The 21,343-nt window shown below is 49.5% G+C and overlaps 2 protein-coding genes across 7 annotated transcripts in view; both read right to left on the bottom strand.

Annotated features, from left to right (window-relative positions):
- Window positions 1–605: 605 nt before the first annotated feature.
- Window positions 606–2,306, bottom strand: PPY (pancreatic polypeptide). 2 transcript variants are annotated; one of them, XM_006046856.4, is made up of 5 exons: window positions 2,134–2,306; window positions 1,517–1,562; window positions 1,163–1,353; window positions 897–968; window positions 606–755 (listed from the first exon to the last, which is right to left on the bottom strand). In XM_006046856.4, the coding sequence occupies exons 3-5, from the start codon at window positions 1,351–1,353 to the stop codon at window positions 731–733; spliced, it is 288 nt and encodes a 95-aa protein (XP_006046918.2). In that variant the 5' UTR covers window positions 1,517–1,562; window positions 2,134–2,306; the 3' UTR covers window positions 606–730. The 2 variants fall into 2 exon arrangements, with proteins under 2 accessions (XP_006046918.2, XP_006046917.2); XM_006046855.4 differs by lacking the exon at window positions 1,517–1,562 and having other exon boundaries at window positions 2,134–2,305.
- An 8,196-nt stretch (window positions 2,307–10,502) lies between these two features.
- LOC102414386 (transmembrane protein 101) overlaps window positions 10,503–21,343 on the bottom strand; it is a 51,930-nt gene continuing 41,089 nt past the window's right edge. For 3 of the 5 annotated variants that reach the window (XM_044938901.2, XM_025280034.3, XM_044938902.1), the window contains 3 exons: window positions 11,066–11,253; window positions 10,896–10,976; window positions 10,503–10,742 (listed from right to left, as the gene is read on the bottom strand). In XM_044938901.2, the coding sequence (XP_044794836.1) occupies window positions 10,718–10,742; window positions 10,896–10,976; window positions 11,066–11,253 (294 nt within the window). In that variant the 3' untranslated portion in view covers window positions 10,503–10,717. Of the gene's footprint in view, window positions 10,743–10,895; window positions 10,977–11,065; window positions 11,286–11,654; window positions 11,917–21,343 lie in introns of those variants that run through there. The other 2 variants (XM_025280036.2, XM_006046857.3) reach the window with 2 other exon arrangements.

The raw sequence follows: 21,343 nt of genomic DNA, 5'->3' as shown, positions 1-21,343 counted from the left end.
GCCCCTGGCACACAGAAGTTCAGTTTCCCAACAATTTCACGTGACACTATCTCCAGACCCCTCCCCATCTCTGTCCCCTTCTTCTGGCCATGCTTCTGCTGTGTGCTGTGCCTGTGAGGGGCCACACTTCAGCCCATCATGCACAGTGACCCACCTCTCACCGCCCCAAGGAGGGCAATTCCAATGCCACCGATGTAAACCATGACCGTCTTAACCCCAGTCGTTCCTCTGGGCTGGACTCTCTCTAGTACAAACTAGCACTTCATCTACTGCCTAGGCTATAAGAACACATTGGTGGGGATCCATTTGGGGGCAGGGCTGCCATCAAGCCAATGATTGGGAGGGTCTAGAGGTATGAAATGGGACGATTGAAGTTTCACTGACTTTCTGAACGACCTTGGGGGAGTCCCCGTCTCCCCCTGGGCCACAACTTGCCCCTCTGTGAAGTGGACAGGATGAATTAAATGGCTCTGATGACCTTCCAGACATTCTGGGTCAGTCATAACACCTTCGGTTCCCTTCTCTCTGCCTGCCCCTTTCTTCCTGTGCATTTGGCCTGCTCCTGTCCCAACCAGGGGTCCACAGAGACACAGGGAGAGTGAGGCTAAGAACTTTGATTTGCTTTATTTAGCCAATATGGAAGCAGGGAGCAAGCTACAGCCAGAGCCAAGGGTGCAGATGGGAGAGCTGGGCCAGCCTCGCCCTGGAGTCAGAGGAGCAGGAGGTGGCATTATGAGTCCATTGTACTGATCTCCCTGCAAGAAGAGGGCAAAACATGGCAGTGTGAGTAGTCCTTGTGCCCTCTGGAGACCTCAGCCGCCTGTTCTCCCCCACCCTACACACCCCCATTTCCTGCCCCAGGCATCTGGGCACACAGGACAAAGAAAAAAACCCACCTGGGGACCGCTGAGTGGGGAGACCCACACTCCAAGAAGTCCAGCGAGCCTTCTTTGTCTCTTTTCCCATACCTGGGAGGGGAGAGACAGCTGGGGCCAGCACTGTGCCCAGGTACGTTCACCTGCCTCATGCCTACCCCTGGGCACCATCCTGCCCAGGGCACAGGGGCCCAGGCCAGACTGTAGAGATGCTCTTCTCCCGAAGAACATGGAAGGAGCTGGGCCTGGGGTCTTGGCCGGGGTCTCTCTCCCCATCTCACACTCACCTAGGCCTGGTCAGCATGTTGATGTATCTGCGGAGCTCAGCTGCATACTGGGCCATCTGCTCTGGCGTGGCATTGTCCCCCGGATACTCTGGCTCCATCGGGGCTCCCAGGGCACCCAGGGGTGGCTGCAGCAACAGAGCCACGCACGTGGACAGAAGGAGCAGGAAGAGGCAGCGGTGCGCGGCAGCCATCTGAGGAGCCAGGATCAGGGAGATAGAGGGAGCATAGAGCCCGCCCCGCCCCCCTCCCCTTAGCCCATCACCCATTTCTCCAAGCCTGGAGACCAAGGGGCAGAGCAAAGGGCTAGTGGGAGCTGATCACCTCACCTCCTAGACCCTGCCCTGGAGAGCTCACCAGACCCCTCTTCAGAGCAGAACAGCAGCTGGAGCTCAGCTAGGGCCTAGGCAAAGCAGAAAAGTGTAGCAGAGAAGCGGGGGGTAGGGACTTGGGTAGGAGACCCAGGACTCCGGACACCCAGGGCCTGATGGCCCTGAAGAGGCAGCTATGGGTGAGAGTTGGAGGGGAGGGGCTATGGGAATTAGGGGTGCTCCAGCTCCCCTACAGGGTGGGGGCACACAGAAGGAACTTGTGAACCAAGGGGCAGAAATCCACAGCCTGTAGGTGTGCTGTCCTTCCACCCTACTTTCCCCCAGCCACTCTGCCAGGGGTAGACACGCAGATGCAGGTCCTGGAGAGGACACCGCAGCCCGTGTCACCAGGAGGTATGGCCACACACACGGACTTGTGTTCACAGCCACGAGCCCCTGCCCGGCGCACATCTGCAGGCTTCTAGCCAGCAGGCTGCTCTCCCAAGGTGATGGATTTGTCCAGGTGTAGAGCCAGACCCACACAGGACCTCAGCCCTCTGGAGGCCCCCAGCCCTGCAAAGCACCACATCCTTCCACACAACCCACCCCTGGCCCCTCTGAGCCCCCTGGCCCCAGAGCTAGGAGCAGGCTGAGCCCACTTACCCTGAGTCCTGAACGAGTGGGCGCTGGACCAAATCAGTGCCTGCCTTGGGCTGGATGGACCCCACCCCGTCCTTGACCACGGCCCTTTTATAGTCCTCAGCCCCTAGAGTCCCCGCCTCCTGTCAGCCTCTGTCCCTCCCCAGCCCTCATCCCCTCCTCCCACCATCTCCCTGGTGCCGGCAACGCCAGCACCAGGACCAGGGACAGGAGGGGGACAGGGCAGTGTTGTGGGTGTCACACTGGCAGCATAATGGGTAAAAGTGGGCCACGATCAGTCTCCTGTAGGCCCCCATCTGCCTTCGGGCGCCAGAGCAAGTTCAAGAAGGATGGGGTCCTGGGAATGCAGGATAACTGAAAGGTTCTGATTGCAGAACTCGGAACAGCCCTGCCTGTCTCACCAGGATTAACCCAAATACTCAAGCAGATTCCCTCCGGGCAGAAGATTGAGGCTGTGGCTCTGAGACTCCAGGGATGAAGGCTGGAGACTCAGGACTTCCTGTGCATCTGTGATTAGAACAAGATGGAACGGGAGAGATGCCTCAGGGAACTGGGGAATGTGGAAAGGAGTGGGGACCCGGGTAGGGAGAAACCTCTCCCTGGGTAGCAGATAGATGCGCAATGAGAACTGGTGTGCCTGTTCTCATTCCTGGGTTCAGGGGAGACGGGGCAGGGAGGCCAGTATCTGGCAGCCATTTCCCAGTGCCTCCATTCCAAGATAAAGATAAAAACCAGAATCACTTGTACGGCCTTGAATTTTCTAAAGTGCTCCCAGCTCAATCACCTCAGTGAGTTCCTACAACAACCCATTTTACAGATTCAGAAACTGAGTCTCAGAGACTTAAGTAACTAGTCTCAAGCCACATAACTAATCAGTGGAGATTCAGGGTTTGAAACAAAGTCTAACTCCAAAATCTGTGCTCTTTTTTTTTTTCTAAGCAAGGCTGTTAAAGTATTGCTATAATTTCCCACTTTTCGACTAAGAAACGTGAGGCTCAGAGAGGCGAAGATACTAGCCCAAGGTCACACAGCTGTCTAAGACTCAAGTTCTGACTTAGATTTCAAACCCCACCAGTGCCTGCAAACCACCGCCGCTGCCAACCACCCCCCCCCAACCCCCCACCCTGGTCCCAGGAGCCTCTGAGTCTTCCCTGCTCAGCGTCCCTTCCCCCACCCCTGGCTCCCTCCTCAGCTCAGGGTAGGAGCATAACTGACTGTGTCTGAATGACTCAATGAAGCCCTAGAAGTGGGCAAGGGACTTCTCACCCCTGAGGTTCTTCCATCTCAGATCACATCACCAAAAGATTGTGTTGGGAGAGGACCAGGGGCAAGGGTGGGATGGGGATGAGGACTGGAGGTGATGCTGCACAGATCTAAGCTTTGCTTTTCCTCAAGGTAATGAGGATAAAGGAAGGCTCAGGAATTCCTAGAGTTCTACCTTCCTCCTCTCAATTCTGATTTCTGGCAATAAGAGCAATAACGCTCCACCCAATTCCACAAAGCAGAATGGAGATCATTCTGTCTCCAAAAGCCCTGCTGGCCCTTCTCTGGGCCTCGGGGTCCAACTTGATAAAATGAGGCTGGTGAATTAGTGGCTGGTCTCCTAATGGCTGGGGCTGCCCAGGCGGCACTAGTGGTAAAGAACGCACCTGCCAATGCAGCAGACATACGAGATATGGCTTCTTTGGTCACTGGGTCATGGAGATTCCCTAGAGGAGAGCATAGGCACCCACTCCAGTATTCTTGCTGGAGAATCCCACGGACAGAGGAGCCTGGCGGGTTACAGTGCATAGGGTCGCGAAGAGTGGGACATAACTCAAGCGACTTAGCACATACACCCCAATAGGCGGGCCTCTAGGGAGCCCGGCAGGCGCTGCAGGCTGCCACCAGGGGGCGCCAGGCTCCAACTATAGTACAAAGGGTCTGGGCTCCCACAGGACTCCAGCTGCTGTGGGACCGGTTACGGCCATTACCCAGGTCAGGTCCCAGCGCCTGCGGACAGATGGTGGATCTGGGGATTGGCTCAAAGCTGAGGCCATCTATAGTTGTGTCCTGTCACAGAGGTAAACAGCTTTGTCAGCGCCTACAAAAATGACAGTTACTCTACAGTGTCAGCAGAACCTACAGCTTTCATTTTTCTCCTTTGCGAACAAGAGATTCTTCTTCTGGATCCTCTCAGCGACGCTGGGACAACTGAGGAGGAGTGGGCAGTGGATGCGCTTTCTCAAACGTATGGTCACGTCCAGACTGGGTGATGCTTCTCACTCACCTTTATCTGTTCCCAGGGCTTGCTGTGGAGCTGTGCTTCGAGAAGCACCAAGGACGTACCTGCAGACAGACTAAGTGATAGTGGTCCCCCTCCACTGCCCAACCCCACGCTCTCTGGGACAGGGACGGTGGCCACTGGGCAGTGTTAGGATGGAGTGAAGCCTTCAGTAAGACCAGGAAAGAAAGACCCTAGAAACACCTGAGGTCACAGGGCAAAGGTGGTCCCCACATACGGGACTGCAAAGGCAGGAATGCGATTAGCATTACATGCCCCCTCCAAAAATTTCTCCAAAGCAGCCTGGGACAACTCTTAGGCCACTGTCTTATTCTTACACTGGGTTGGCAGCAGCAAGGGAGCAGGGAAAGGAAATGGTGGCCAGCCCCAGATACCAGGAACTCAGGGGGTCCCCCATTCCCTAGGGAAACCCTTGGGTTGAGGTTCATCTCTCTCTCTCTCTCTCTCTCTCTCTCTCACACACACACACACACACACACACCTGGGGTCCTTGTCCCACCTGCTCAGGCCCAACTCAGGCCCAACTAAGGGTTCAGGTCATTAATTTGAAACCTGGGTTCTGTCCACCATGAGGAGTCCATCTGCCTCCATGGTCCCCTGAAGGCTCAGGAGTGCTCAGTAGTCCTCCCTGCCCACAGTGCCTGCAAAAGCAAATCCTATCATTGACAGCTCAATTTTTTCCTGAAGAGGAAGGCTTTTTTCTTTCTAAGAGATGGGCCAAACCAATCCATATAATAAATTACTGCAGGAGAGGAATGGTTGAATGGGTAGGAAAGAAAAACTGGGTGTGTGTCAGGTAGAGGCTCTGGGTCACATATGGGCTGGGTGTGGAAGGAGGGGAGTTTTTCCCTTGAGGTAGTTGGAAGGAAACAGTGTCAGAGCCATTTTGAGATGGGTTAGGAGTGAGTTCTTCCCTGGTAGTTCAGCTGGTAAAGAATCTGCCTGCACTAACAAACACATGAAAAGATGCTCAACATCACTCATTATCAGAGAAATGCAAATCAAAACCACAATGAGGTACCATCTCACACTGGTTAGAATGGCTGCCATCAAAAAGTCTACAAACAATAAATGCTGAAGAGGGTGTGGAGAAAAGGGAACCCTCTTACACTGTTGATGGGAATGCAAACTAGTACAGCCACTCTGGAGAACAGTATGGAGATTCCTTAAAAAACTGGAAACAGAACTGTCATACAACCCAGCAATCCCACTGCTGGGCATACACACCAAGGAAACCAAAATTGAAAGAGACACATTTACCCCAATGTTCATTGCAGCACTGGTTACAATAGCTAGGACATGGAAGCAACCTAGATGTACACTGGCAGAAGAATGGATAAAGAAGTTGTGGTACATATACACAATGGAATATTACTCAGCAGTAAAAAAGAACACATTTGAGTCAGTTCTAATGAGGTGGATGAAACTGAAACTTATTATACAAAGTGAAGTAAGTCAGAAAGAGAAACACCAATACAGTATATTAACGCATATATATGGAATTTAGAAAGATGGTAATGGCGACCCTATAAGCAAGACAGCAAAAGAGACACAGATGTAAGCAATAGACTTTTGAACTCTGCTGGAGAAGGCAAAGGTGGGATGATTTGAGAGAATAGCACTGAAACATGTATATTACCATATGTAGACTAGAGGACCTGTGCAAGTTCCATGCATGAGGCAGGGAACTCAAAGCTGGTGCTCTGGGACAAACCACAGGGATGGGGTGAGGAGGGAGGTGGCAGGGGGTTCAGGATGGAGGGACACATGTACACCTGTGGCTGATTCATGTCAATGTATGGCAGAAACCACCACAATATTATAAAGTAATTAGTCTCCAATTAAAATAAAGAAATTAATTTAAAAGGAAAAAAAAAAAAAGAATCTGCCTGCAATGCAGGAGACGCCAGTTCAATTCCTGGGTCGGGAAGTTCCCCTGGAGAAGGGATAGACTACCTATTCCGGTATTCTTGGGTTTTTCTGGCAGCTCAGATGGTAAAGAACCCACCTGCAATGCAGGAGACCTGGGTTCGATCCCTGGGTTGGGGAGATCCCCCAGAGGAAGGCATGGTAACCCACTCCAATATTCTTGGAGAAGGCAATAGCAACCCACTCCAGTATTCTTGCCTGGAGAATCCCATGGACAGAGGAGTCTGGCAGGCTACAATCCACGGGGTCACAAAGAGTCGGACACGACTGAGTGATTAACACTTTCACTTTTCGGAGTGAGTAGAAGAAAGGAAAAGAAGGGGGATATTCATAAGCATGTGCCAGGCTGTGTCAAGCTGACCTGTAGACTTAACTCTCTTACTCACTAGCTCAGACATTCATTAGCTGCGTGACTTTTGGCAGCTTACATCTCTCTGAGCCTTAAAACGATGAACTAATATTATTGAATTGGCCAAAAAGTTTGTTAGAATTTTTCCATAAACTTATGGGAAAACCCAAATGAATTTTTTGGCCAATCCAATATTATTTAAGGTCTGAGGATCCCTGTTTCATTAGTAAAGAAATAAATGCAATGACATGAAATGACTAGGCCAGTCACACAGTCCGTGAATGATAGAACTGGGACTCAAATCCAGTCTTGTGTCTCTGAGGCTTCTGCAGCAACTGTGGGGCTCCTGCCCTTGAAAGACTCATGGTGTAAGATAGAGCTGCTTTTAGGATAACTTGCTATACAGCACAATAACCAGCACAACTACCCTTTCTCCTTCCCTCCCTTCCCAGTGGCTAGAATAGGGATGCAGCTATGAGCCAGATGGGTTATCTTCAGTCATTTAGATGAGGGCTTGGGAAGACCACAGAATAGGCAGCTGGGCTGTTAACATCCCCATGGAGCAGAGCTGCCACTGCCCCAGATGAAACTCGCATTTTATGTAAGAGAGAAATAAATTTCTTCCTTAAGTAATTTTTAATTACATCTCAAGTTTAAAAGCCAGATCATAACAAGTGGTGCTGGGAAAACTGGTCAACCACTTGTAAAAGAATGAAACTAGAGCACTTTCTAACACCATACACAAAAATAAACTCAAAATGGATTAAAGATCTCAACGTAAGACCAGAAACTATAAAACTCCTAGAGGAGAACATAGGCAAAACACTCTCCGACATACATCACAGCAGGATCCTCTATGGCCCACCTCCCAGAATATTGGAAATAAAAGCAAAAATAAACAAATGGGACCTAATTAACCTTAAAAACTTCTGCACATCAAAGGAAACTATTAGCAAGGTGAAAAGACAGCCTTCAGAATGGGAGAAGATAATAGCAAATGAAGCAACTGACAAACAACTAATCTCGAGAATATACAAGCAACTCCTACAGCTCAACTCCAGAAAAATAAATGATCCAATCAAAAAATGGGCCAAAGAACTAAATAGACATTTCTCCAAAGAAGACATACAGATGGCTAACAAACACATGAAAAGATGCTCAACATCACTCATTATCAGAGAAATGCAAATCAAAACCACTATGAGGTACCATTTCACACCAGTCAGAATGGCTGCGATCCAAAAGTCTACAAGTAATAAATGCTGGAGAGGGTGTGGAGAAAAGGGAACCCTCTTACACTGTTGGTGGGAATGCAAACTAGTACAGCCACTATGGAGAACAGTGTGGAGATTCCTTAAAAAACTGGAAATAGAACTGCCTTATGATCCAGCAATCCCACTGCTGGGCATACACACTGAGGAAACCAGAAGGGAAAGAGACACGTGTACCCCAATGTTCATCGCAGCATTGTTTATAATAGCCAGGACATGGAAGCAACCTAGATGTCCATCAGCAGATGAATGGATAAGAAAGCTGTGGTACATATACACAATGGAGTATTACTCAGCCATTAAAAAGAATACATTTGAATCAGTTCTAATGAGGTGGATGAAACTGGAGCCTATTATACAGAGTGAAGTAAGCCAGAAAGAAAAACATCAATACAGTATACTAACGCATATATATGGAATTTAGAAAGATGGTAACAATAACCCTGTGTACGAGACAGCAAAAGAGACACTGATGTATAGAACAGTCTTATGGACTCTGTGGGAGAGGGAGAAGGTGGGAAGATGTCGGAGAATGGCATTGAAACATGTAAAATATCATGTATGAAACGAGTTGCCAGTCCAGGTGCGATGCACGATAGTGGATGCTTGGGGCTGGTGCACTGGGACGACCCAGAGGGATGGAATGGGGAGGGAGGAGGGTTCAGGATGGGGAACACATGTATACCTGTGGCGGATTCATTTTGATATTTGGCAAAACTAATAAAATTATGTTAAGTTTAAAAATAAAATAAAATTAAAAAAAATAATAAAAGCCAGATCAATACCGTGGCCATATAATGCATGTAAAACAATTAGCTTATTGTCTAACATATAAGTAAGTGCTTTTTTTGGCTGTGTTATGCAGCTTGCAGGATCTTAGTTTCCTGACTGGGGATCAAACCCAAGCCCCTGCAGTGAAAGTGCTGAGTCCTAACCACTGCACCACAAGTGAATTCTCAGTAAGTGCCTTTTTTTTTTTAAGTAACTATTGATATTGGCGTCATTAATGTTACATCTAAGGTTCCCTCCAGCTCCAACATTGGTTGAGTCTGATCAGCAGTGGATTAATCATCTCTCAACACATCCCCCATGGACTTGAAGCAAACCCATGTCACCTATGGTGAACCAGACATGTCAAGCTGGGCAGAAATTGTCTGTGGCCATATAATTTATACAAGGGATCTCTTCTATTAGCTTCAAACTGACCACAGCTCTCCCAAAAGACCAACAGACAGGAGACCATGGACAAACACACAGATTCACATCCTCCCACACCTCCAACCACAAAATAAACCAACTTTTGTAGCAGCCATCGCATGGTCCCATCCTACCTCTCCTGGGGTTGGGCTGGGGACTTGATCAACTGGTTAGAATGGTTAGAGTAGAGGAGTGGTTAGAGTAGAGGAGAGAAGACAGGAGGAACTGTGATGGAAAGTGGGTCTCAGAAGGTAGACTGTTGTAGGAAGAGGAAACCAGAGAGAACTAACTCCACCCCCAAGCAATCAGGGCAGGCTTCTGGGAGGAGGTAGCCACTACCCTGAAACTGATCTCCAGAATGAAGAGAGGAAAAGTGATCTACAGCAGGGGGAGTGGCCAGGCCAAAGGCTTAGAGCATTGGAGTCTACAAGGCCTGTGACCTGACCAGGCCTTCAACCTGCTTCCATCTCCCCCTTCCACCCTACCTTCTTGGAGACTAGAGGGCAGTGCAGGGAAGGGAAGGTGGTAGAACCCCAGGGACCCCAAGGCAGGTGGTGTCTGACCAGGGGCCTCTCCTCCACCGATGGCAGAGCCAGCTTGAGGCTCCTCTCCCAGAGCCACCTCTGGGAGAGGGCATCCCTCTCATGACCTTGTCCCCAGGACACCATGCTTGGTGATTTATCTCCTGAGTGTGAATTCAGAAAGGGGAGGGAAGCAGCGGAGAGCAAGGGCAGCCTCCACACTCCCACTGCTCCTGCTCAGGCAATGGGGGTGTTAGAAGTGACCCCTTCCCCCAGCACACACACCCATCTCACCCCACAAATGACTCTCCCTCCACAGCCCCAACTGGGGTCCCATCTCCACTCCCAGCCACTACAGCCCCCGGGGTTAGTGATACATCTCCTCGGGGTAACCTGGGGTGTTGGTACCAAGCCCATTCTCCAGACACTTCCCTCTTTGGGGGATGGCGCAGCTCTGTCCCCAGCTACTCTCCTGGGCTGCCTAGCCTGCTCCTTTCCACACCCTTCACCCTCCAGCAGCAATTCTTCCTGCTCCTCCCTAACCCTTTGGAAGAACTTTCAACCTGCCCCCACCCCACCTGACTAGAGCGCCAGAGGACCCTTGTCTGGGTGCCATCCACTCCTCACGCTGGGGGGTAGCGTTTTCTCTTAGTTCAGAGCAGAGAGGGCCCCTCACTCCACCCCAGCCCTGGCCTCGGGCTCCTTTGGTCTCAGGCGTCTTCTTCTATCCTCTCAGCTCTCTCCCCTCCACCCTCCACTCCCACCTGGATGCCACCTCCACGAAGGACAAGAGACAAGATGTAGAAACGCACCATTTCCAGTTCAGTGAAATTTGCACTTTATTTAGAGATCAAGGAAGGACCACATCTGGGCCTCCAGCCCAGGGGCGGGGACACGGAGAAATGGAAATAAGGACCCCAAATAAGGACTTCAGACCCAGCAAGCCCTGAGAGGAATCCAGGCTCCGGGGTCGGGAGCAAACATGGAAATGGGGTTGGTGTCTTAGCACATCTCTCTCTGGAGGCCGTCGGGGTCTTCACCACAGGTAGTCTCCTTCTGGCCTGTAGGAGGAAAAGGAAAGGAGTCATATGGAGCCAAGCTTGGCGTCGGATCTGGGTAGGCGAGATTGGGGAAAAGTACTAGGCGGCGGGGATAAGGTGGAAGGAAGACCAGGCCACCCCCCAGGGGACAGCCGTCCGGCGGGGCGCTTTTACCGCGACTTGACCGGCGGGTCCTCGCGATCTGGAAAGAGCAGTATGGAGAGAAGAGCTTCTGAAAAGTCGCGTTTCCCAAAGCTGCAGGGCGGAGCCAGAGATGGGTGGGGTCGTATCTGGCCACGCCCCTGGTGGCAGCCCGGCCCCGCCCACCCCGCACGCGTTCTCACCGTTGCCGAGTGACCAGGTTGAGGTAGTGGCGCAGCGAGGTGTAGTAGCGGTTCAGCTCATCTGGCGAGGCGTGTTCTCCCGGAGCTTGGGGTTTGGCGGGGTAGGCGTCGACCAGCTCCCCCAGGCAGACGAGCAGGGTCAGTAGCACTGTGGCCATGGCGGGCCAGGATCTGCGCCCCGACATCATCTGGAGAGAGGCGCTAGAGTCAGTCCGAGCACCTACTTGGAAGTGGGAAGCAGAGGTTGCCATCTAACCGAAGCTTCAGCGACCTGTCTGGGGCTGGTTCCCGACCAAGACTTAGCCGCCTGCTGGCTGTGTGTTCTCAGGCACTGCACCATCTCTGGCCTCAGTTTCCTCATCTGTTAAAAGGGCATAAGCCCTGCCTGCCTCCACCAGAAGGGCAGATGGAGGAACAAGGCTATGCTGGCAGCAGGGACTCCCCGGCTTTTCTCCTTCCCACTTCCGCTGACCCCCTTCCAAACCAGCTTCTCACCACTCAGTCCGTTTCCACCTTGCTAGCCTCAGTTTCCCCACAAACTAGCCTGGGATCCCCCAACCAGACCATTGCTGGGTCCCAGGCCACTCACAGCGACAGCTCCAGAGGCAGAGTGGTCAGGAGATAGAAGGCCAGAGGAGTCCGAAGGGCTGGACTTCTACAGGTGGGGCTGTGGCCTCCTCAGCTCAGTGCGTTCCGTGTGGGGCTTATATCCTGGTCTGAAAGGGGAGGGGAACTGGAGGGGGAGGGCTCTCCTTCCTCACTCCACCCAGGGGCAGATCGCTGAGCTTACTTTCAGACAGTAAGTGATGTCTCCACCTCTAAGGAGCCAAGGCGGAACCCCCCAACACTTGGATTCAGGGTACCTCTGGACAGGATGCCTAGTCAGAACCCCATCTTCACCCTTCAGCAGCCCAACAGCAGGTGTAGCCTCCTGAGGAAGTGAACCATTCGGTCTAGATTCCTGGGAAGACCCCTAGGACCAGGGTTGACATTCCTTCTTTCCTAGCTTGTCCATGGTTGGGGAGAGGAGATGCAGGCAGGAGTCCAGATCCATATTTTCCAGCCTGTGGGACTTATGACCACTCCTTCCAAAAGCCAACCTTTTAAGCCTCTTTTCCATAATACATTGACAGGACCTGTGGGGAAAACCTCTTGCTACTGGAGGCAGGATGGGAGCTATAATCTTGGCTTTTGACCTGCCATCTGTGAAATCTTGGAGGAGGGACCCCTCTGGACACTCCACTATGTCTCCCTCTGTTCAAGAGTTGGGAGAGGGGTGGGAGGAGGCCAAGGTCAGTCCCCTCCCCAGAAGCAGCTGAGTCAGCCACCTGTACACCCAGCCTGACACATACACATTCAGGTCCAGCAGGCCTGGTATACAGACCCCTTGCAAGGCAATGTGCCCCCATTTCCATCCAGGGGTCACTTGAACACTGGTGTCTTACAGGACTGAGTGATGCCAGGAATGCCCAACAACATGCCACCATCCCTAGCCCGTTACAATCTCCACTGGGCTCAGGGTCAAAGATCCCCAGCAAGGGAAAGACTCCTGTTTGTTAAGCACCTACTGTGTACTGGGCAGTACATGATTTCAGGCACAACAACACAATGAGCTGAGTTTCTCCCCACATTCCAGATGAGGAAACTAATGCTCTGAGAGGTAAGGAAGCAACAGCCAAGGTCACCCGGGATTCAAACCAGAGAAAAGGGCTGAGGCTGACCCCAGGGAGAGGCCCACTCAATCATGATAGACAGAAAGGCTTACTATCTCAGACAACCGTGAGGCTTAGGAGTCAGGTGTGCAAGGAGGGGAAGGGAAGCTAAGTAAGTATGGGGTCTACCAACCCCATCAGACCCACCTGCCTCCGACAGGAAAAAAAGAGTGCTACAAGGAAGTCTGCAATGAACATTTCCAGCTCCCTTTCTCTGCCCTGGCTGGATCCTCCAGTGCTTCCAGACTTCGCATCAGCCCATGAGAACAGGAGGGACCCTCTTGTTCAGGCCCCTAGTTCTGGGCCAGCCCTTCTACCCTCAGGACAGATGGCCAAGGGTGTTATTTTTAGAGCTCTCTCTGGAAGTGGAGCCCACAGCTCTCTCAATCACCTTTTTATGGGTTCAGTCGCCTGTACTCTCCGGAAATGGCTGCTTATCAGCTAGTTGGGCCCTCTGGGCCCCACACATCCCAAGAAAGGCAAGGTGGGCACACTGAGCGTGGATGTGGAAGACGCCCTAAGGATGAGGGGACATGAACCCCATCCTCAGTGCGGGGAGAAAAATCTTTTTTCTTAGGAAGTCATGTCTAAAGGGTGAGGCCCAACCCTGTTCTCCAGGAATCCCAGGTCACATCCTTGGGGATTCCCTGTCTATGGTGAGAGGAGCAGCAGTTTCACTGGGGAGCCCCCATCTGAGGGCAGAGATACTCTGTCATCCTTGTGCAGCCCCAACTGGAGTAGTTCCCACAACACAGGGACAGACAAAAACATGGGAACAAGCCTGTGTCCAGTTTGGAGAGGAAACAGCAGAAATAAAAGAACTCCACTCTTCCAGAGGCCTTGGGAAGACAAAGACAGGTGCTCACCGTAGTGATGGAGAGGGTGGCCAGAGCTGGTGAGGACAGCTACAGCCCCAGGGGTCAAGGTCTAGACAAGGACCCTGCAGGCTAGAGGGGTCAGGGACATCTGAGCCAGGGGCTGTGGGCTCTGCTAATACCGCAGCACCAGCTAGGGTGGTGACAGGATGTTTGTAGCATTCTGACCAAAGCAGAGAGTGATGACATGAGCTGTGAGATGCCCACAGGGAATTTGTGGCATCCCTGGAACCCCCTGACATCTTGGGGAGGGTGGTGTCTGAGGGTAGATGGCAGAAGTTAAGAAGGTATGGGCAAAGGCCCAGATTCAGGTTCAACCTCTCAATAAATCACTTTCCCTTCTACTATTAGAGTGAAAGCAAATGGGACAAGAAGAGGTCCCTCAAGGTGAGCCAGAAGCCAGACTCCCAGTGCACATTTACAGGGCCAGCCAATTGATTCATTAATCACCACTCCGTCACTGAAGAGTGTATTAACTTGTTGATTGGTGGAGAGGATGTCTCAGCCATCGATCAGTGGGCTCAGCTATCTCCCAACTCACACACCCACCATCATTGACACTTGATTCAGTCGCTATGAGACCTGTCTGGATGGTGGGGAACTGACATCTGAGAGAGGAGAAATTTCCAAATAGCTGTTATTGTAGACTTGGGAACAGCACCTTCCTCCAACTTGTCCTCAAAGGGAAGTGGGGACAGAAACACTGAGGTTCCCTTGATTCCCATTCTCGGAACACCTAGCAAGGCCATCCTAGGGGTCAAGGAGGCTTATGGACTTGGACCTCTGTTGACCATTGCTCTTGCCCAATGGGCTCAAAGGCTACTCATCAGGAGAGGGTAGCCCATGCCATTCATCCCTAGAGTCTTAATTTCATATATCCTACCACCTGCCCACCCTCCCCCCTCCCCCACACAAGGCCTCTCTCTGATATCCCATCCACTGGGCAGCACTAACATTACCTTCCACCCCCAGGTGGGGCCTCATGTCCGAGGGTCTACACACAGCACATGGCCAGGTAGCCAGAGTGGTCGGTCCTCACTCAACAAGCACTTCTTAGGTCCCTACTATGAACCAGACACTCTTCTAAGCACCAGAGACCAAGCAGTGAGCAAACAGGCAAAATCCATACCCTCGTGGAGTTTACATTCTAGTGGCAGATGTCAATTACAAATTGGCGCCTGCTATCTACCTCTACAAGGATTATCATGTGCTACTGCAGCTGCTGATCTTCAACACCCCCTGAAAGGAGCTCAGGGTGGAGAGCAGAAGTGAGGCACTCTGTGCTCAGGGGAAAAGCTGACGGAACAGTTCTTCAGATAGATATTTTCAGGAGCAGATTTTATGAGACCAATTCCTCATATCTAGAAAAGCACTAAAGTCCTTTGTGGTAACATCTGCCCTTTGTGACTAGCAGAAACTTTCTGTCAAAAAATACATGCTTGACTGTCTGTACTCCCCATTCACCAAATTCACATGTATACAGACCTTCTCACACACACACACACTCACTTCTTTGGAGCAGTTTTTCAGAGCTATCGGAAATGCTGCCTCAAATAAAACTTAACTCACGAAACTCACATTTACATTTTTCAATAAGTCAGCTGTTACAGGAACCATGAGGAAGGGACCCAGAGTGGATTTCTGTCCTTTGCCTGAACTCTGTGAGGATCCAGAGCCCTCATACCAGCAGAGGTCCCTTGTGCCCATCTGCCTCCTTGGAGAGTTCAGACTAATTTGGGTAAGTCTCTCCTGGTTCTCAGATCTGCCATATTGGTTGATGATCCTGAGTTTTATTTAGCAGTGCATAGCAGGTATCTAGGACTTCCCTGATAACTCAGTTGGTAAAGAATCCTCCTGCAATGCAGGAGACCCCGGATCAATTTCCGGGTCAGGAAGTTCCGCTGGAGAAGGGATAGGCTACCCACTCCAGTATTCCTGGGCTTCCCTTGTGGCTCAGCCGGTAAAGAATCTGCCTGCAATTTGGGAGACCTGGGTTTGATCCCAGCCTTTCCTTAAAGAAGGGAAAGACTACTCACTCCAGTATTCTGGCCTAGAGAATTCCATGGACTATACAGTCCATAGGGTCGCAAAGAATCAGACACGACTAAGCAACAGGTACCTGCCCCACTCCAGTGAAGGATACTGGTGAGGTGGGGTGGGAGGGATGCCAGGGTTTGCTCAGTTGTAAGAAACTGAGCGGTCTGTGCTGAGTGGTGAGGTAAGAGCCTGATCTGATGCTTTTTCTCCACTTGACTGCCTTAATAGAATTTGTTGGCATAAAAGTGAAAATACTACATGAAAGCTCCAAAGAAAAGGGATAAGACTCCTTCCAGCCGGTTATGGAGACTGAGAAATTTACAGGAGTGGTGGAGGCAGAGCCCTCATACCGTGCAGTGGTCCCATAGGGAAACCGCATTCATTAATTAAAATATTTGCTCATTGGAGGTCACAAACAAGAATTGGACATTCAGTGATCTGAGCACCCATGCTGGTTTTAGACCACCAAAAGGAGAAACTAAGACGTGCAAGAGGACTGAAACACGGTAGGGTGACACATGCAGGAGTTATGCTCACAAGCAGCACACTGGCCCATCACACAATTTCACTAGCAAATTTTGTCCCTGACAAATAAATTCAATTTTAAAAATGGGAAATAGAGCCTCTCAAACACAGAAACAAGGGCATCAGAAAGCCAGTCTCTAACACCCCAGCCAGAGTTATGTATGTACAAAACTCACAGTTACAAGTATGTAATTAATTGGAAAATTATACTAAAGGAGATCTCAACCTAATGGCCAAATTGGAGTTTTCAGATATTCCAAAATCACTATTTTGGGGGCACACAGTTAGAAAAGGCCTAGGATCAAATAGATGGAATGGAATGCTTACTTTGATTGGTACCTAGAAGATTCTCAAAGAGAAATGATACAGTAACTTCTTTGCAGGAAATCAACAATTAACTGCTTGAAACTATATCAGAACTTGAAAAGGATGCTAGCACTCTGACTCTGCCTCTCCCTCTGCTCCTCCCACATATGCTCTTCTATCTGAATTGCCTGTCCCAGACACTATCTCTGTTTCTCTTCCAACTCTTTCGCCTCTTGCTGTTCCCTTTTCTAGTAAAGGAGGATTAAAAAAAAAAAAATCAGAAGTGATTGTAGCTCCCTTTAAGAAGAAACCTATTATAGCAAGAGATAAACCATTCTTGGTGCTTATGTACACATTCTGGACTAAGCAGAACTTAGAACCTTAGTTAAGGAATTTCCCAATCCAAGTCAGGATCCATTGAGATTTGCTAAGGAATTTATATTTAATATATATAATAAGGAATTCAGTTAACCATCCTGACTTACGAGCCTAGGTTTTCACAGTTAATACATCTGTTATTTTCTGAAAGCAAAGTGTTAGTCGCTCAGTCATGTCTGACTCCTTGCGACTCCATGGACTGCCTTTGGTTCCTCTGTCCATGGGATTTTCCAGGCAAGAATACTAGAGTGAGTTGCCATTGCCTCCTCCAGGGGGATCTTCCCAATCCAGGGATCAAACCCATATCTCCTGTGTCTCCTACACTGCAAGAAGATTCTTTACCTGCTGAACCATCAGAGAAGCCATCAGAAAGCAAGGGAATAAAGAAAGAAAGCAGGATGGAAACACCCCTTAACGGATTTTGAACCACAAACTCGCACTGAATGCAAGGAATTAGCCAGAAATTTCTCAAACTTAGCTTTCCCCCCAAATTGTAGACTGGACAGAGATTCAGCAGCTCAAACAGAGATCATACAAATCCATTTTGGACTATTATGAAAGATATGAAAAAACCTTTAAGCCGCATTCTGGTTTGACACCTGAATCATTCTCTAACCACCATAATGAGCCTTTGCTTGACTTCACATTTTTAGATGACTTAGAGGATATGGCTACTCTAGGCAAAAGGCACAACTTAGGTTGGTCTGAGTTACACACAGTCTTGTTACACAGGCTAACCAACTTTACAAAACCATTAAAAAGAAAGTAAAGGGGCTATCTATGAAAATTATGAACCTTCAATGATGCCAATTGAGTACATAATGCTAGCTGAACTTTAACCTACCCCTGCTTAATTCCCAACCAGCAGATAAAGCCAGATTGAAGGGGGGAAATATATCTGTCTAGAATTCTGACCCTGAGGGAGTAAGTCCTACTAGAAGACCCTGATTTTCTCTCCCTGTACCTTGAGACCAGAGCTCTCAGGATAAAGTATCTTGTCTAGATAATCTCTGATTTCTGAGACTGAGAAAAAAAATGAAAAGAGGAGAGAAAAAATTATTTTAAATTTAACTTCTTCCGATTATTATTTACAACTAGTGAGTCATATTGTGATAGCTGCTTCATGACTAAGTTTAGAAAATGGAACAGTGAGATCTCTCCTTGTGTCTGCCTGGATATATGTATGTCTCAGTAGATGTCTTTGGAGAACATTGCTGAGGTTAATTTGTAAGTGAGCTCTACCTAGTTGGATTTAAGAAAATTAAGTATTTATATAAATTCTGAAATATACAAAAGACAATTGGCCAGGGACTCCCTTGTGGTCCAGTGGCTAAGACTCAGCACTCTCAATACAAGGGATTGCAGTTGGATTTCTGGTCAGGGAACTAGATCCCACATGCTGCAACTAAGTCTTCGCATGCCCCAACTAAAGAACACACATGCCCCAAATAAAACACTCCAACTAAAGATTGCACATGCCACTACTAGAAAAAAAATTCTGCCTGCTGCATGCATGCTCAGTTTGCAACCTTATGAACTGTAGCCCTCCAGTCTTCTTTGTCCATGGAATTAACCTGGCAAGAATACTGGAGTGGGTTGCCATGTCCTTCTCTAGGCGATTTCCCAACCTTAGGATAGAAATCACATCTCCTATAGCTCTTGCATTGGCAGTCAGATTCTTAATGACTGCTCCATCTGGTAAGCCCTCAGCATGCTGCAATGAACATCAAAGATCCTGCTTGCCGAAACTAAGACTCAGCCCAGCCAAATAAATAAGTAATTAAAGAAAAAAAGATGCTATGTGACTTCTGAGGCCAGGTCACAAAAGGTAATTATTATGAATTAAAGTGTGTTCTGCTCTCCTCGCTTTCCAATTCATGTGTTGGAATCCTAACCCACAGTACTTCAGAAATGTGACATTACTTGGAAATAACGTCATTGCAGATGTCATTCATTAAGGTGAGGTACTTCCCTGGTGGCTCAGATGGTAAAGCGTCTGCCTACAATGCGGGAGACCCGGGTTTGATTCCTGGGTCAGGAAGATCCCCTGGAGAAGGAAGTGGCAACCCACTCCAGTACTCTTGCCTGGGAAATCCCATAGACAGAGGAGCCTGGTAGGCTACAGTCCATGGGGTCACAAAGAGTAGGACATGACTGAGTGACTTCACTTCCCTATACTGCAGTACAGTGAACTCTTAATCCAACATGACTATTGTCATTCCGAAAAGAGAAATTTGGACACAGAAACAGACAGGCATACAGGGAAGATGATGTGAAGAGACACAGGGTAAAGACCCCCATCTAGAAGCCACAGAGAGAAGCCTGGCACACATCCTTCCCTCACAGACCTCCGAAGGAACAAACCCTGCCAACACCAGCCTCCAGAACTGTTGTGAAACCACCAGTTTGTGGGACTTTGTAATGGCAGCCCCAGCAAACTAATACAGCAAGGCAGTCAACCTTCTGATTCTCTTGGACCACTAGCTCTAGGAGCCACTGTTCTGTAAGTCCAACCCCAAGACATCAGGCTAGAGATGACACATGTAGGTGTCAGTCTGAGCTCCCAGCCAACACCCACCAGAACCCACCAGACATGTGAATGAGCCTTCTTGGGTATCAGACCCAGACAGCTTCTGACAGTTACTGCATGAGACACTCTGAGTCACAATGGCCTAGTCAGGTCCTTCTCAATCCTGACCCACAGAATCATGAGTGAAATACAATGGTTAAGTCACTAAGTTTTAGGTTTACTTGTTACACAGCATAGTAAGCAGCACACACACCCTTTCTCCTTTGCTCCCTCCCTGGTGGCTAAAATACAGATACAGTGATTGTGGACCAGGTGAGCCATCTTCATTCATTGTAGATGAGGGCATACGGAAGCTGCAGAATAGGAAACTGGGCTGTTGGACATTCCCAATGGAGAAGAGCTGCCAGCTCCCTGGATACTACTCACATTTTATATAAGAAAAATAAAATACTTTCTTGTTTAAGTCATTCTTAATTCTGTCTCAATTATTAAAATCAGATCAATACCCTAGCAATATAATGTATGTAAAACAAATAGCTAGTGTCTAGCACATAAGTCGGAGAAGGCAAGGGCACCCCACTCCAGTGCTCTTGCCTGGAAAATCCCATGGACGGAGGAGCCTGGTAGGCTGCAGTCCATGGGGTCGCTGAGGGTCAGACACGACTGAGCGACTTCACTTTCACTTTTCACTTTCATGCGTTGGAGAAGGAAATGGCAACCCACTCCAGTGTTCTTGCCTGGAGAATCCCAGGGACAGGGGAGCCTGGTGGGCTGCCGTCTATGGGGTTGCACAGAGTTGGACACGACTGAAGCGACTTAGCAGCAGCAGCAGCACATAAGTAAGTGTTTTTTGTTTCTTTTTTTGGATGAGCTGCACAGCGTGTAGGATGTTAGTTTCCTGACCAGTGATCGAACCTAGGCCCCTGCAGTGAAAATGCCAAGTACTAACAACTGGACCACCAGTGAATTCCCAGCAAGCGCTTTAAAAAAAAAAAAAAAAAAAAGGTAGCTATTGATATTATCATCATCAATATTACATCTAAGCTTCCCTCTGACCCTTAATATTGGTTAAATCTGATCAGTAATGGATTAACCACCTCTCAACACTCCCCACAGTGGACTTGAGGCAAACCCATGTCAAGCTGGGCAGAAATTGTCCGTGGTTATATAATTTATACCAGGGTTCTCATCTGCAAGCCTCAAACTGACCACAGCTCTTACATGCAGACCAACAGACAGAAAACCACGGACACCAACACAGATTCACATCATCCCACGCCTCCACCACAAAATGAACCAAAACTTGAGGCAGCCATGGCATGGAGTGGTTTTAGGGGTTGGTTAGAGTAGAGGAAAGAAGACAGAGGAATAATGGCAGGAAATGGGTCTCAGATAGTGGAATGCTTTAGGAAGAAGAAACCAGAGAAAAGAACTAACTCTACCTTTCAAAGTAATCAGGGCAGGCTTCAAGGAGGAGGTAGCCACTACCCTGAAACTGATCTCCAGAATGAAGAGAGGAAAAGTGATCTACAGCAGGGGGAGCGGCCAGGCCAAAGGCTTAGAGCATTGGAGTCTACACGGCCTGTGACCTGACCAGGCCCTCGACCTGCTTCCATCTCCCCCTTCCACCCTACCTTCTGGGAGACTAGAGGGCAGTGCAGGGAAGGGAAGGTGGTAGAGCCCAGAGACCCCAAGGCAGGTGGTGTCTGACCAGGGGTCTCTCCTCCACCGATGGCAGAGCCAGCTTGAGACTCCTCTCCGAGTCACCTCAGGAGGGCATCTCTCTCATGACCTTGTCCCCAGGACACCATGCTTGGTGACTTACCTCTTGAGTGTGAATTCAGAAAGGGGAGGGTGGCAGCGGAGAGAAAAGGCGGCCTCCACACTCCCATTGCTCCTGCTGGGGGAAGGGGTC

This window comes from Bubalus bubalis, chromosome 3 (assembly GCF_019923935.1).
Source record: "Bubalus bubalis isolate 160015118507 breed Murrah chromosome 3, NDDB_SH_1, whole genome shotgun sequence".
In the NCBI taxonomy this organism is placed as follows: domain Eukaryota; kingdom Metazoa; phylum Chordata; class Mammalia; order Artiodactyla; family Bovidae; genus Bubalus; species Bubalus bubalis.
Note: the sequence above shows the minus strand (reverse complement) of the source record. Positions and strands in the feature narration are given on the sequence as shown.